General features: G+C 57.3%; 2 protein-coding genes across 2 annotated transcripts in view; both read left to right on the forward strand.

Moving 5' to 3' along the window:
* The first annotated feature begins 1,668 nt into the window (after window positions 1-1,668).
* LOC104281945 (TBC1 domain family member 24-like) lies at window positions 1,669-9,911 on the forward strand. Its single transcript, XM_009880009.1, has 7 exons — window positions 1,669-1,771; window positions 3,563-4,598; window positions 4,893-5,051; window positions 6,504-6,567; window positions 7,980-8,075; window positions 8,597-8,873; window positions 9,766-9,911. The coding sequence occupies exons 1-7, from the start codon at window positions 1,669-1,671 to the stop codon at window positions 9,909-9,911; spliced, it is 1,881 nt and encodes a 626-aa protein (XP_009878311.1).
* A 34-nt stretch (window positions 9,912-9,945) lies between these two features.
* The window catches only part of CFAP52 (cilia and flagella associated protein 52), a 24,176-nt gene continuing 20,857 nt past the window's right edge, over window positions 9,946-13,264 (forward strand). Inside the window, exon 1 of the mRNA XM_009880019.1 lies at window positions 9,946-10,051. Within this exon, the coding sequence (XP_009878321.1) occupies window positions 9,946-10,051 (106 nt within the window). The remainder of the gene's footprint in view (window positions 10,052-13,264) is intronic.

The following is a 13,264-nucleotide window of genomic DNA, read 5'->3' on the forward strand; positions in this document are numbered from 1 at the left end:
GGGGGGGGGCTGCGGGGCTGCTCCAGTCTGGCAGGGAGAGGCATCCGCTGTCCTAGAAAAAGCAAAAGAGGAGAAGCTCTGGGGGAAAGGCAGTGGGACCCGCTGCTGCAAGAGCCAGGGCAAAAGGGTCTGAGTTGGAGGGAGAATAAACAACCCCTCGGCACTGGGAACCAGAGTGGGGTGCAGCGTGGGGACCCCCAGGAGCAGAGTTGGGGACCATCACCCGCCCCTCCGGATGCGGCGTGGGGCGCAGAGCCGCCCATCGAGGGCGCAGACAGGCTCTGGGTGCAGAGTAGGAGTCTCCCACGGGGACACAGCCCCTCACCTCCCTCCCTCCCGGCACAGCACCCCTGCACTGACACAGCCCCTCGCACCCCTTCCTCAGGCCACCAGCTTGCCGGGGGCAAAGGGAGGAGAGGAGTGACGGGACAGAGTGCCGGTCCCATCAAGAGTTTGGCACATCACAGAGGAGGTGCTTCATCCAGAAAGGAGAGGGTCTGCAGAGGGACCGCTCCCGCCTGCCCCGAGACCACCAGTGCCGGCGGATGCTCAGGGATGCTCTGCAGGCGCAGGCAGACCCACAGGCAGGGCAGCAAGGCAGGAACCACCCGCAGCTGCTGCTATCACAGGAGAAAAAAACAAAACAGATTTTTTAAGGAAAAGAAAAAAAAAAAACCTTACAGAATTTTAAGGTGCCTATAAAAATGCCCATTTTTAAGTGCAGCCTGAACTGTGGGATCTCCAGGTAGCAGTGTCGGATGGGTGCGATGGTGCTGGGAGCACCTCTCGGCTGTCGGAGGGTACTTTTCCTTCAACTCGGCTCTTTTGTCTGCGAATACAACATACGGTTTGCAATTCTGCAACGCATTTTGAGGCCAAAAGTCAATCGATAACAACCATTTCAAAGGGGGGAACGCTGAAGCACCACCAGCGTAACCTGCAGCAATCCCGTCTTGTGCTCTCCCCTGGGCAACAGTGTACACAGGAGGGAGGCACGGGGTGCCGCGGGGTGCACGTCTGCGTCACCCCGAATTTCCCCTGGTGGTTTTGCTGGCCGACGCTAAAGAAGTGCCACAAACACGGCCGGCACAGCCCCGGCGCACCCATCCCCAAAAAGCGTCCCTAGGGGTGCACGGGGCGGCTGCAGAAGGGCGTCACTTCGTCCTCGTGGCCCCTTGTCACCCGGTCCCTGGCACTTGTGGCTCACGTGCTTCTCTTTCCGCCTCCCCCGGGACCATCCAGCGGGAAGCGGTTGCAAACCCACTGGCCGTGTTGTTGTTTCCTTCGTTCAAGGACGGGCGATGGCCACGGCAGCTCTCTCCCCCGCTCCCAGCACCCTCCCCTGCCCCGTGACGCTGGCAAAGGGAGTGATACCCCGGAGTGGGAAAATGAAGGTTATCCTTGGGAAAAATAAATGATTAAGTTTAATGGTCGTGGTGTTGGTTTGATGGCTATCTCGTCCCACGGGGTGTTTACACCCCCCGCCTCAAGCCTCGGCGCAGAATTGGGGCAGGAAGCGGGGACACGGGCATGGGAGCTGCTCCACCTCTCGCCCTATTTACACCAAATAAACCTCCTGGGCCGGCGGGCTGGCACTCTCCTTAAAAGTCAGGGCAGGTGACGGGGACAGAGGGGACCCAGTAGCGGGGTGTACCGGAGCCTGGGCACATGCTGCAGGTGGGGCTCAGCCTGCCCCGCTCCCCTGGGGGGGCGGCCGGTGGCTTCCCCATGGCCGAGCCGGCTGAGGGTGATAACACGGGCACCGGGCAAGGTGAGTGCGCTGCAGCCGGGGACAGACGCACGTGTCACACTGGGGGAGATGGCAGCAGGCTCTTGCTTGTGCCAGGGCCACATCCAGCACAGAAGAGGGGCTTTTCTTCCCCATTTCCTTCCCCGTTTCCTTCCCCAACACCCCCGGCACGTCCCTGGTGGGGCAGAGCTGGAGCCACCAGCAGCCGGGTGGGCTCAGGTTGATGCTCCTCAGTGCTTTGGCCAGGGCAGCAGCCTCGTGACGCGGCCAGCTGCGAGGACAAGGTGAATTGGGGGACCACAGCGGTGCAAACAGCCCCACTTGGACCTCAGTGCTCGTTTTAGCGCCCTTTCTGTGGCTGGAAGCCCGCGTGACTGTGGGTAACCCGTCTTCAAAGCAGAGAGTCGGGCTGAGCCTGTCCCTTCCATGAACCAGAACTGAACCTGAGCTGTGGGTTTTGCTGAACTTGAGCAGGGGCCAAACCGAACCGGAGAGCGGGAGCCAGAGGCAGACCCAGCCCGGGAGCAGCCCGGGTGCACGGACCCTCTCGTCATGCCACCACGTGAGGCCACGCACGCAGCACACGGGGCTGGGACCGTGCTGTCCCCCCATGTCCCCGTGGGACCAGAGCAGAGAGGTTTGGCGCAGTGCAAATCCATGTTAGACTCCCCATCCTGACTGAGCCTGCCCAAGATAAATACATCAGAGAATTAATGTGTGCGCTAATTAACTTTATCCTTGCCAATTAATCACTGCCCAGCAGAAGTCACCCATGCAGAGACAGCTCCCGTCTCCTACAGCGTTCAGAGCGACTCCAGGGAAAATGCCGTTCCCTTCTCTCTAGGAGGAGCTCAAACTCTGCTCTTCCCAGCACAGGGCTGGCGGCTGCCACAGTCCTGTGCGCAGGAGCCTCCCCTGAGGGTCCCCCGGGGACCTTCTCACTCCAAGGGGCTCCCCAGATGCTCGCCACCCGCTGCGTGCGGTCCCCTGGTTGGGGTCTTTGCAGGTCCATGGGGGCATGCGGGAAACAGGGACGCTTTTGCATCCCGCAGAGCATCCGCCCACCCTTGGTGAGCCCCTCTGGCTGCAGCACCTTCTCCTTGCACCTTCTCTCTGGCACCCGAGCGGCAAGACGGGGCCGGGTTTTGCAGGAGGCTTTGGCAGGAGGTAGGAAGAGGGAGAGCAGACTCCTGAGGCCATCTTTGCCCGCTCCATCTGGGCTCGTAGCAGCCTGGTCCTAGGCTACCAGACCCGGACAGGACATTGCCTCCTTCCCTGCTTTGTCCTTGGGAGAGGACACAATGCAAACCTCAGCATCGCTTGGACCCCCACTGCCCGTCAAGTCCTCCCTCAGCCCTGCAGAACTGGACTGGGACTGAGCTGCTCGTTATCCTCAGTGGTGTAATGCTGCTGTCCCATGGTCATCCCCTGGGGACAGAGACCATGTCCCCGCTGTCTGCACTCCCCTCTTGGAAGGTCACAGGCTAGGAAGGGAAGTCAGAGGCTTTTTGAGAGGTGCAAAAGCCCCTCACAGTGTGGAGAAGCAGCCCCAACACCCAGCTGGTACCTGGTCTCATGCTCCCCTGAGCCCCTGGACAGCGGTGTCACCAGGGGACAGAGCTGATGAGAGCAGGTGAGGGCAAAGCGAGCAGCTCCAGCCAGGCAAAACCCCGTGAAAACCTTCCCTTTGTGGGGTAGAGAGTAACTATTGAAATACAAGAAGTTGCCGTAAGACTTCAAAGTGTCAGCCAGGGTGAAATGCTGTCAGCTGGGGCAGTGAAGCGTGTTGAATAAAAGGTCTTTGTCCTACAGAGATGTTTGGCTCATCTCCAGTCACCATCGTGATCACGTCGGAGGCTGACACCTGGGACATCGACGCCTCCTCTTGTCTGGGCTGTGGACAGTTTGTGGATTGGGACAGGATGCCAGACCCAGAGCAAGAGGCACGTATTCCCCGAGACATCCTCAGCAAGCCCCTGAAGGAGCTGAAGAAGCTGGCAAGAGAAGGCTACTGGGCAGCGAGCCGCGCTCTGAGAGCTCAGGTCTACCACCAGCTCATCCAGCAGGTCACCTGCCGGCTTGTCACCCCAGATGCTCTCGTCTACAGGGACGTGGCGAGTCGGCTCTTTGGGAAGCTGAGTGTGAGCTCCCACCCTTTGCCCGAGTTCCTGGAAGGATGCTCCATGCCCACATACTGCCTCAACCTGGAAGGGGTCACTGCCTTGAAGAAGATCCTCATCTGCATTGGCAACCTTTTTCCCGACATAACCTACAGCCCCATCCTCCCCTCTCTGGTGGCTCTGCTGCTGCACTACAGCGAAGATGAAGCTCAGTGCTTCGAGAACATCTCTCGCCTCATCGCCAGCAACGCTCCCCACACCAGCTACATCGACCAGTCCTTCCTGGCTCACCAGTCCTCCTGCATGACTTTTGGGGATCTGGCCAACAAGCACTGCCCAGCAGCTCACAAACTCATAGCCAGCACCTCTGAGAACGTCTTTGAGGTCTACTCCGAATGGTTATCATGGCTCTTTCACGACCTCCCCTTCAGTTACGCCATCCGTGTCTTTGATGTCTACCTGCTGGAGGGGCAGAAGGTCCTCTACCGCATTGCTCTGGCCTTGCTGAAGCAGTACAGGCTCTCGGTGACCTCCGCCGAGCTGGAGGGGACCGACATCAAGGCGGACCTGCAGGCTTTCATGCAGAACATCGCTGAGCACGTGACTGTTGACAAACTCCTAGAGAGGGCCTTTGGCATCCGGCTGTTCTCCCGCAAGGAAATCTGGCTCCTCCAGATGGCCAACAGGAAGGCGTTAATGGAGAGGGGCATAACCATGGTGCAGAGCAGGTAAGGAGACCTCTCTGTTTGCCAGCTCTTGGGGCTAAGCAGACAAAATAGGAGTTACAGTGGAGATACAACATGGGGGGAGCTTCAGGTATCTCCCATAGCTTTGGCTATGCTGGGTGCCTCACAGCGCCCTGGGGGGGACCCCGTTAGGAGGCACTGTACAGTTAGAGCTAGTGATGCTCGCAGAAAGCTCATGATGCAAAAAGCATGACAAAACCTGATGCATGGGGGCTGTCCCCCGAAAAGCAGACGGGCACCCCAGTTTGGCAGTAACGGGTGTCCTCCTTCGCGCAGGCAGTCCTTCCACCTGGCCGTGGACATGCAGAACTTCAGCTCCAGCATTGTAACGGCTCAGGAGATGCGCATCATCTGGTCCTGGATCCCTGAGCGCTTCTCCCTCTTCCCCCCACTGCTGCTCTTCTCCACATCAGAAGATGGGTGCAGCCTGCAGAGGTAAAGCGTCATCTGCCGGTCGGGTTGGGTCAGGTCGGGTGGGCCAGGCATAAAACTGGATAGAGGTTGGTGGTGTAGAAAGGAACAAGATGTGGTGTTCATGGGGTACATCTAAGGTCTCCAGGGGACTCTCTTGGGCTCGGTTCAAGATCCTGAGTGTGGTCTGGGCCAGTGCTGGCTGTAGGGGAGAGGGCCAATGCTCAGTCAGATGGCAATCAGCAACTTGGCACTGCATAGGGAATGTTGTGCCCTGAGGATGTGCTGTGCAAGGGGATGTCCCCATATGCCACGCCATGCCGGGCAGGCTACGATCATCCCAGTCCAGCCAGCACACCATGCCCAGGGCTCCAGCTTCCTCCCAGTGGCACAGAGCACAGGGCAGCTGCTGAACACTGTAGTCAGTGCTGCGGCTCAAAACTGAGCTGGAAAACAAGTTTGCCATTGACTTCCCAAGCCATGAAGTGGCAAAAACCTTCCAGAAGGTGAGTGAATGTTTTCGGGCAGGAAACCCAAACCTGCTCCACTGTAGGCGCACATTAATCTGAGAGGTTGCACTTGCAGAGCGGGCAGAGCTCAGGGCAGGGGCAGACAGCGTGTGGGTACATCCTGGAGGGGAAGACATCAAACACTCTAAACACAAGTTAAGAGAGCCCAAGTGCCATGGCCAATGCCCAAAATTCCAATAAAAAGACCACTGTCAGTGCTGGAGACAACCTGGGGCCCAGTGACACCCACGCGATGGCCACGGAGCGAAGGGTGCAGTGGGAAGCAGGGACAACCCTGCAACGCTCAGTGCCGCAGTGTTCCTCCACTGAGATGCAGCTCACTGCTGACCGGGAAGGGACACCGGGCTGTCCCGCGGCTGGATGCCACCCATGCCGGTGGGGCTGCGGTGGTAGTGCCCCTGTTAACACCACGAGCATGTCCACCCCCTGCCCCATGAGAGGCGAGCAGGCGCCCCGCAGCACAGTGGTACAGCCCCATCCTTGGAAGCGCAGCCCCGCACCTTCCCAAGGCAGCAAAGGGGCGCAGAGCCCAGATGATGAAACACAGCCCGATTAAAAAACAAGCCAGTTCGGTAAACTCCCCCCATGTAAACTCCCCCCACCAGCACGGTGCCTGAGAATAGGGTGGGAGGATTTAGTGTTTGGATTTCTCTGAGCTATTACCTGCTTCACCAAGCAAAAATGATGACTTGAGAAGTCCCATAAGCCAACTCCCCCTGTCCTCGCGCAAACACTGAAGCTGCTCGAGCTACAGGATTAGGAGTTTCTTCTGCTGTCCTTCCACAAGCTCCCTCGGGTCAGCTCAGCAACGGGCTGCGAAAAGTCGCCACTGCTCTCCACTGTCCTTTACTGCCTCGTGCTCGCTGCATGCCCGGGCTCGCCACATGGCACGCTGCTCCCGCGTCTCAGACCCCCACCAACCCAACCCCCTTGTTCACCTCTGCAGGTTTTACACGTGCTGTGAAGGCTATGAACCCACGGTGCTGCTCATAAAAACAACAGAGGGGGAGGTAAGTGTTGCCCAAGCAGAGCGGTGGGCTGTGCTGGTGGAGATGTGGAGAAGGGGACTGGGTGGTTGACCCCACCAGCACTTCTTGGAGGAGCTGTGGGGCTGCGTGGTCCCTCTCCTGTCCTGCCCCGGGGTCTGTCCCAGCTCCCAGGAAAGAATAAACTCCACCAAGAGTGACCTTAAACACATGCTGGTCTAAAGGGTGCTGCTGGGGGGAAACGGAGGAGGAGTCAGTGAGATGGAGAGAAGCCATGGGTGACACTCTTCTGTTGCAGACTAAACCATGAAGTCACAGAATCATAGAATTGCTGAGGTTGGAAGGGACCTTTACGATCATCAAATCCAACCATTAACCTATCCTGACAAAACCACTCCTAAACCACATCCTTAAGCACCACATCTACCCCCCACAAGGGAAATGGAGGAGAAATAAGGACAGCTTCTACAATGTTTGAAAGTTGTGAAATAACTGCAAAAAAACCCTTCTTCCTGGGGATTCTGAGAGTGGCTCTTAAACCCATATTTTATCTCTCTACTCTCCATCAAACAGCGGAGGCAAGCTCTGTAAATTGTTCAGGCATCCCAAAGATTTATTGACCTACCAGTCCTGATTTCCCAAGCCTGACACTTCAGCGTGGCGTGGAGTTAAACACTCTGCCACCCCCCAGGGCCTTGTGCAGACAAGGGGAGGTGACTTACAAAACATGTTTTAGCTCATTTTATTCCTTAGCGAGTACCAAGGATGGGCACAATTTCCTACCTCTCGGTTGGTCCCTTCCAGCCATGGTCAAGTCAAGCACATCCACAGCAGAGTCAGCCCGTCTACGGGTGGGAGAACCCCTGGGACTGGTTAAAAGCCTTGTAGGTAACACCAAACGTGTTACGTGAGTCTTTGCCATTTTAAAACACATTTTCCCTAATGACTCATAAAACAGGCGACCATCTCACTGCTGGCCAGGGACAAGGGACTCCCAGACCTCCATCCACAGCATGTTCATACAACCTTTTGACCCACACAGTTACTCCTCTCCATTGCTGGATTGGGCTCAGGGGTGGGAGACGCAGCTCCTACTCCCAAGCCCAGACCAGGGAACACACCAGCACGGCCGAACCGTCCCTGCTCAATCAACCAGCACGCAGCTCACTGCAATGGCCTCTGCCGCAAAAGAGCCACCTCCCAAATCTCCCAGAGCTCCCCCTTTAGGCACTGAAGCGGAGTGGACTCACATCCAGAGCACCAGTGACTCGTCAGCGCAGGATTTACCTGGCAAGGAACAATTTAGGTCTCAGATTTCCCCAGGGGACCTCGCAGAGCCCTTGTCTACCAGAAGGCAGGTGTGATGGCACGTTCTGGGGCTTGCTCTGGTCCCGGCCATCTCCCCCGCTAACGGCTCCCTCTGCTCTCTCCCGAAGGTGTGTGGGGCGTTTCTCTCCTCTGACTGGAGCGAAAGGAAAAAGAGCGGGGCAACATCAGGCTTTTTTGGGACAGGGGAGTGCTTTGTGTTCACTGTAAGTCACATTTTATTTCTGGGTTTACACTTACGCATTTGTCTGTTAATTACTTTGTCCTTTACCCCTGGGGGGTCTTGGAGCATCCTCCTGGGATGACGGCAGGGCAGCACGCGTGGCAGGGCGGGTTTCTGCCCTGTTTGCTCGGGGCAGCTCCTGGATGGAGCATTCCCAAATCAGCCCCGGGGTCCCTGCAGAGGGAGCAGGCTAAGCTGGTTCAAGAGATCCTGGGGGCAAAGTCCGACATCCATCCAGTATCCCACCAGTGTCCACCCAGCAATGTGGGCGCTGCAGGTTTGCCCATCTCGGGCACCACCTGGTGAAGACAAAACCACTCAGTCACAGCCACATCCAGAGCAGCCCTGGCACCGCCAGGACACTGTGTCCCTTCCCTGCCCCGGGTCTGGACCTGGCACGCAGCATTTGGCCCCCAGCCCGCCTGGCCAGGCAGCACCATCCTCCCCCAGCAATGGCGAGAAGCCCCAAAGGACAGTGCTCACCACGTTTCTTCCGCTTTCCAGGTGCGCCCCGAGACGGAGAGGTATGAGTGGGTGTTCATCAAGAAGCCGGAGCTGGCCAAAGCTGTGCCGCGCTCACGCCAGCGGTCGCCTTCCCCCTCTCCCGCGTCCCTCCTCAGCTCCTCCCCGGACGGCCGCGGCACCAGCTCGAACCGTCTCGCCGTGCCCGCGCCGCAGAGGAAAGGCCGTCTCTCCCCATTTCTGGCCATCAGGCATTTCCTTCTGCCTTCCAAAACAGCCTCCATGTTCATGTCCGGGTCACGGGAAGGGATCATTATCGGTAATTACCGAATACTGAGTGGCACCCACCCACTGACACACCGCTGCTTTGGCTGAAAAGGGCTCTACTCCACAGTAAAATCTGAGCTGCCTGTAGAGGCAAACACCTCCTGGTTTAGGTTATGAACTTAAAGTCAGGGGAGATTAAGTCATCCCCCTCTTCCTCAAATCAGCAGGAGAGTGCAAAGCTGCACAAGGGCAAAGATGCTCCTTCTGAGAGCCCCAGAGGGGCTCTGCCAGCTGAGGGGGAGCTCCAGAGCCCAAACCTCCTGGTGAGGTTTGCCCCCACGGGGCTGCTGTGTCCTTTCCTGGCCCTTCCCTCCGCTTTGTGCGGGATGGAGAGGAGATGCAGGAGGGGATCAGCCCAAGGAAGGGCCGGGCACGGTCCCCCAGAGCAGACACACCAGCTGCCTGCCCGTGCTGCCGTCTGCCGGCTCGGGCTTGGGCACGGGGCTTCAATCTTTGTGCCCCACCACTGCCAGGGGGGGTTTGACAGAGGAGCGCAGCGAGTCAGGATCACCCGCAGCACAGCCTCTGCCTCCCCTCCAGCCCTCGGGAGCGGGATCAGGGCAAACCTGGCTGCGGGGACGCAGCAGCTTTCCTTGTTCTCCAGCTGTCCAAGCAGTTTAATAATTCAGACGGTGCTGCCAGGGCAACCTTTTGCAGCGTCCGCCCTGCAGACAGCTCTCCAGGAGCTCTGCCTCCACGCTGACATCCTGATCGGCCGAGAAGGCAGCTCAGGGCAGCCCCAGCCCAGCTCTGCGCTGTGGCCAAAGGACAGAGAGCTGCGAGATGGGCGCAGTCCTGGGAGATCTCGTTGGCTGGGCCGGTGTCCCTGCCTGGGCAGCGATGGGGGGAGAGCAGATCCCGATCGCCTTGCTTTGTTTTTGCAGGTGGAGGTGGAGGCCAAGCTCTGTCCCTCGATGCCAACCTGCTCTGGGGGCGCACGGAGCACTGCGAGACCTTCGACAACCCTCCGCTCTGCCAGGAGAACTTCAAGGTGCAGTTCTTGGAAGTATGGGGCTTTCAGAACGCCTAGGTCCCGCGGGGGACAGCCCCTCACCACACCGCCCATGGAGACAGGGACGCCTCGCCGTGCTGGCCGCCACCACGGCTGGCCTGCTGCGGTCTCCACCGACGGCGCCGCGCACACCTCCGCTCGCCATCCTCCTCTCCACGGTCAGCCGTCGCGGTGGTGCGGAGAGAGGGCAGTGCGCTGCCGGGAACGGGACTGTGGCCGCTGTCTTTGGGGACATTTGAGGTCCTCTCCCATGGTTTAGACCCAGCCCGCTCCACCCAGTCTGTCCCAGTTTAGGATGCCAGAGGGGAGGTGAGGCAGTCCGGTGTTTCTCACACCTCCCTGGCCTGTTTGTGATTTGGGGGTCAACAGCAAACCAGTGGTACCGCAGCACAGGCAGATTTTATAGGAATTTGGAGCCTAGGTAAAACCCAACACCGAGCTACAAAACTCACCAGCAACACTCTCAGACCCCGCTTCCCCGCGGTCCCAAGCCCAGCGCCACCCCTTCAAGCCATACTCTGAATTTTGTAGCTTCTGTGGGTCACCAGAACTCCTCCAGGATCGCGCACTGGTCACCATCCAACACAGTGCCAGAGACTCTTTTAGTCCGCGGTTGAAACTGCTGATGGATGACTCGCAAAGTCCTACAGCAGCAGCCAACGGGAACCCCCAGCTGCGTACCTGCCTTGTCATTTCTGTATTAAACCGAAGATCGATAACTCACTGCAAAGGGCTGATGTAAGACTGTGAGCAGTGAATACATATGAGCCTTAACCAACGTGCCCCGGCCACCGGGAGACGTGCCCTTTTACAACATGGAACGCGACCGTGTACGTGTAGCGCAGTCAGATGCGGCAACCCTCACGAGAGGGTTGTAGGCTGTGGAGGTATCATTCTGGCTGCGGGATGAGAACCTCTCCCACGTCCAAATATATTTTCCACTTGTGGTTTTCTCTTTCATCTATTCCACTTCTCGAGCTATCGCTGCCTCGGTGCCTGCTTCCAGCTGCGGCAGGAGGACACGGGCAGGAGCAGGCGATGGCAGCAAGCTCACACAGTACCAGCCCCGCGACAGACCTAGGAATTGCTTGTAGCCTTCAGGGGGTATCCAGGTAAGATGAGGAGGTGCAGCGCAGCCCTCTGTGTCCTCAAGCCTGGACTTCGCCAACAGAGCTCAAATGAAAGAACACCGCAGAATTACTCTTCCCCTGCAATTAAAAAGCTCTCCTGGGGTGTCCTCAGTGTTTCTGTCTTTCCATGGTCATGTACTGGACTCTGTCCGGCTGGAATTTTCCCAGGGGAGTCCCTCTCCCTTCCCAAGAGGCTGTTTCTCTCTATCCAGTGATGCACGGGGTGCACAAGATGCCTGGAAATGCAAAGCCCTTCATGAGCAACCCAGCCCGACCTCCACTCAGCAGCGGTCGGCGTATTTCTTTGTAAAGGGCAAGCAGGCCCCGTCTCATGCGTGGAAATACCAGATGCTGGGGCTGTATCATGGAGGCCGTCGATGTCCCCGATGCGCTGGCCATGCGCTGGACCCCGTGCGTCCCTTGGAGGTGGTGTGTGCCGTGTACCTCCGCCACTCGCCAATTAGAGCCGTAAATCACAACGGATGTCAGTGCGCTCTTTGCATTCACTGCCCGTAATCTGATGAGCGCCTTTGCCGTTTCTGAAAGGGACGCTACAGTCCTTTCTTCTTGTGCTTTATTCCATTACTGAATAAAGTTCAAAACTCCTGGAGAATGAAAAGAAACCCGAAATCACGCAGGGGAAGCCGAGGGGCCAGGAGGCCGAAGGGACACGTAATGGGATATAAAGATCTTTCATCCGTGTGTGTCATGGTTTTGGCTGGGATGGGGTTGACTTTCTTCTTAGGGGCTGGTGCAGTGCTATGGTTTGGATTTGGGATGAGAATGGTGTTGGCAGCACGCTGGTGGTTTCGGTTGTTGCTGAGCTCTCCGGGCATTTTCTGCTCCTCGCACTGCCCCGCCAGCGATGCGCTGGGAGGGCTGTTATGCTTGGAGAGACCTATAACAATTTGTTGTCATTTAGACAATCATTCTATCACCCAATGATTCCTCCCCACCTGGGAAAGGGGGAAAAAGGAAACCCAGGAGTTGAAGTATAAACAGATTTAAGAGCGTAAGATTAGATGATTAACGTTAATAGCACTAAAGAACCAATATTGATCCCGATACCAACATAAAATACCCAAGGATTATCCTCAGCCCATTCCATCCGTAGAAGCTGTGCGCTCCCCGCAGTGACAGCCAATGTGGGACACTGTGAGCGCTGCGGCTTCGGGAGGAAGGGACGGGCTCAGGGCTGCGGCACCGGGGCGAGGAGTGCTCAGGATGGCAGCCGTCACGGGAGACAGAGAACTCCCCAGCAAACTTCCTAATTTATAGTGAATGTCCCGTTCATGGTATGAACTAACCCTGTTGGCAGCTTGGGTGCAGTGCCCGGGTCTCGCTCCTCCTCATCCCCACACCTCCATGAGCTCGGAAACACTGAGACCTTGAAACCCACACACGACAGCTGGCTAGAAAGCAAGTATTTACACAAATTCAGACACCAGAGTCTTCTAAAAGTGCATTTTCCCCAAGTATTAGAAGAGAAATTAGTCCTGTGTCGCTCAAACCAGGACAGGGGCATGAGAGGTTTGGAGGGGACACAGCGGGGACAGCTGACCCCACTGACCACAGGGATATCCCACACCATTCGGCGTCGTGCTCTGTGTATAAAGCTGTTGTGAGAAACAGTCGCTCATGGATAAAAATGTAGAGAGGACAAAGTCTTTGAAGCAAACATAAAAGTTTATTCAGGATCAAAATAAACGAGTCTGCTCAGTCGGTCGCATCTCAAAAAGAGCACAACTGGTTACAAAACTTCAGGTATTTATGTCCCGTCCCCTTTTCCCATTGCTTTGGTACTTCAGGGCGCACAGTCTTTCACAGCCAGTTAGCCTATCACAAACTCGATTCCCATTTTTGTCCTTTAAAGTTGTTTGTCTAAGTCACATAGCCCTGCTCATGTCCTCGACAGACAAAATGGCTGAAGCAGAACAATCCCCGAGTTCATCTCTCACAGTGGGGAAGACGAAGGAAGGGGGTGGACGTTGGGAGCGATGGCGTTTGCCTTCCCGAGTCACCCTTAGGTGTTCCCTGCTCTCCTGGGGGTGGCCCAACACCCGCCTGCCCACCGGAACGAACTCCCGGTTTGGTTTTCCGCGCACCAGGGAACGAACTCCCGGTTTGGTTTTCCTTGCGTGCGCGGCTTTTACTGCACCTCTGAACACCGTCTTTCCCTCAACCCACAGGTTTTCCCTCTCTCTTCTCACTCTCCCCTACCCGGCGGCGGGAAGCGAGAAG

This window comes from Charadrius vociferus, unplaced genomic scaffold (genome assembly GCF_000708025.1).
Source record: "Charadrius vociferus isolate BGI_N301 unplaced genomic scaffold, ASM70802v2 scaffold532, whole genome shotgun sequence".
Lineage (NCBI taxonomy): Eukaryota > Metazoa > Chordata > Aves > Charadriiformes > Charadriidae > Charadrius > Charadrius vociferus.

Bases quoted from the DNA above. Each gene is read 5' to 3' on its own strand.
- LOC104281945 (XM_009880009.1), top strand. From the start codon at position 1,669: ATGCTGCAGGTGGGGCTCAGCCTGCCCCGCTCCCCTGGGGGGGCGGCC. The intron at 1,772-3,562 runs GTGAGTGCGCTG...TTTGTCCTACAG, and splicing joins TAACACGGGCACCGGGCAAG to AGATGTTTGGCTCATCTCCA. The intron at 5,052-6,503 runs GTAAAGCGTCAT...TCACCTCTGCAG, and splicing joins GATGGGTGCAGCCTGCAGAG to GTTTTACACGTGCTGTGAAG.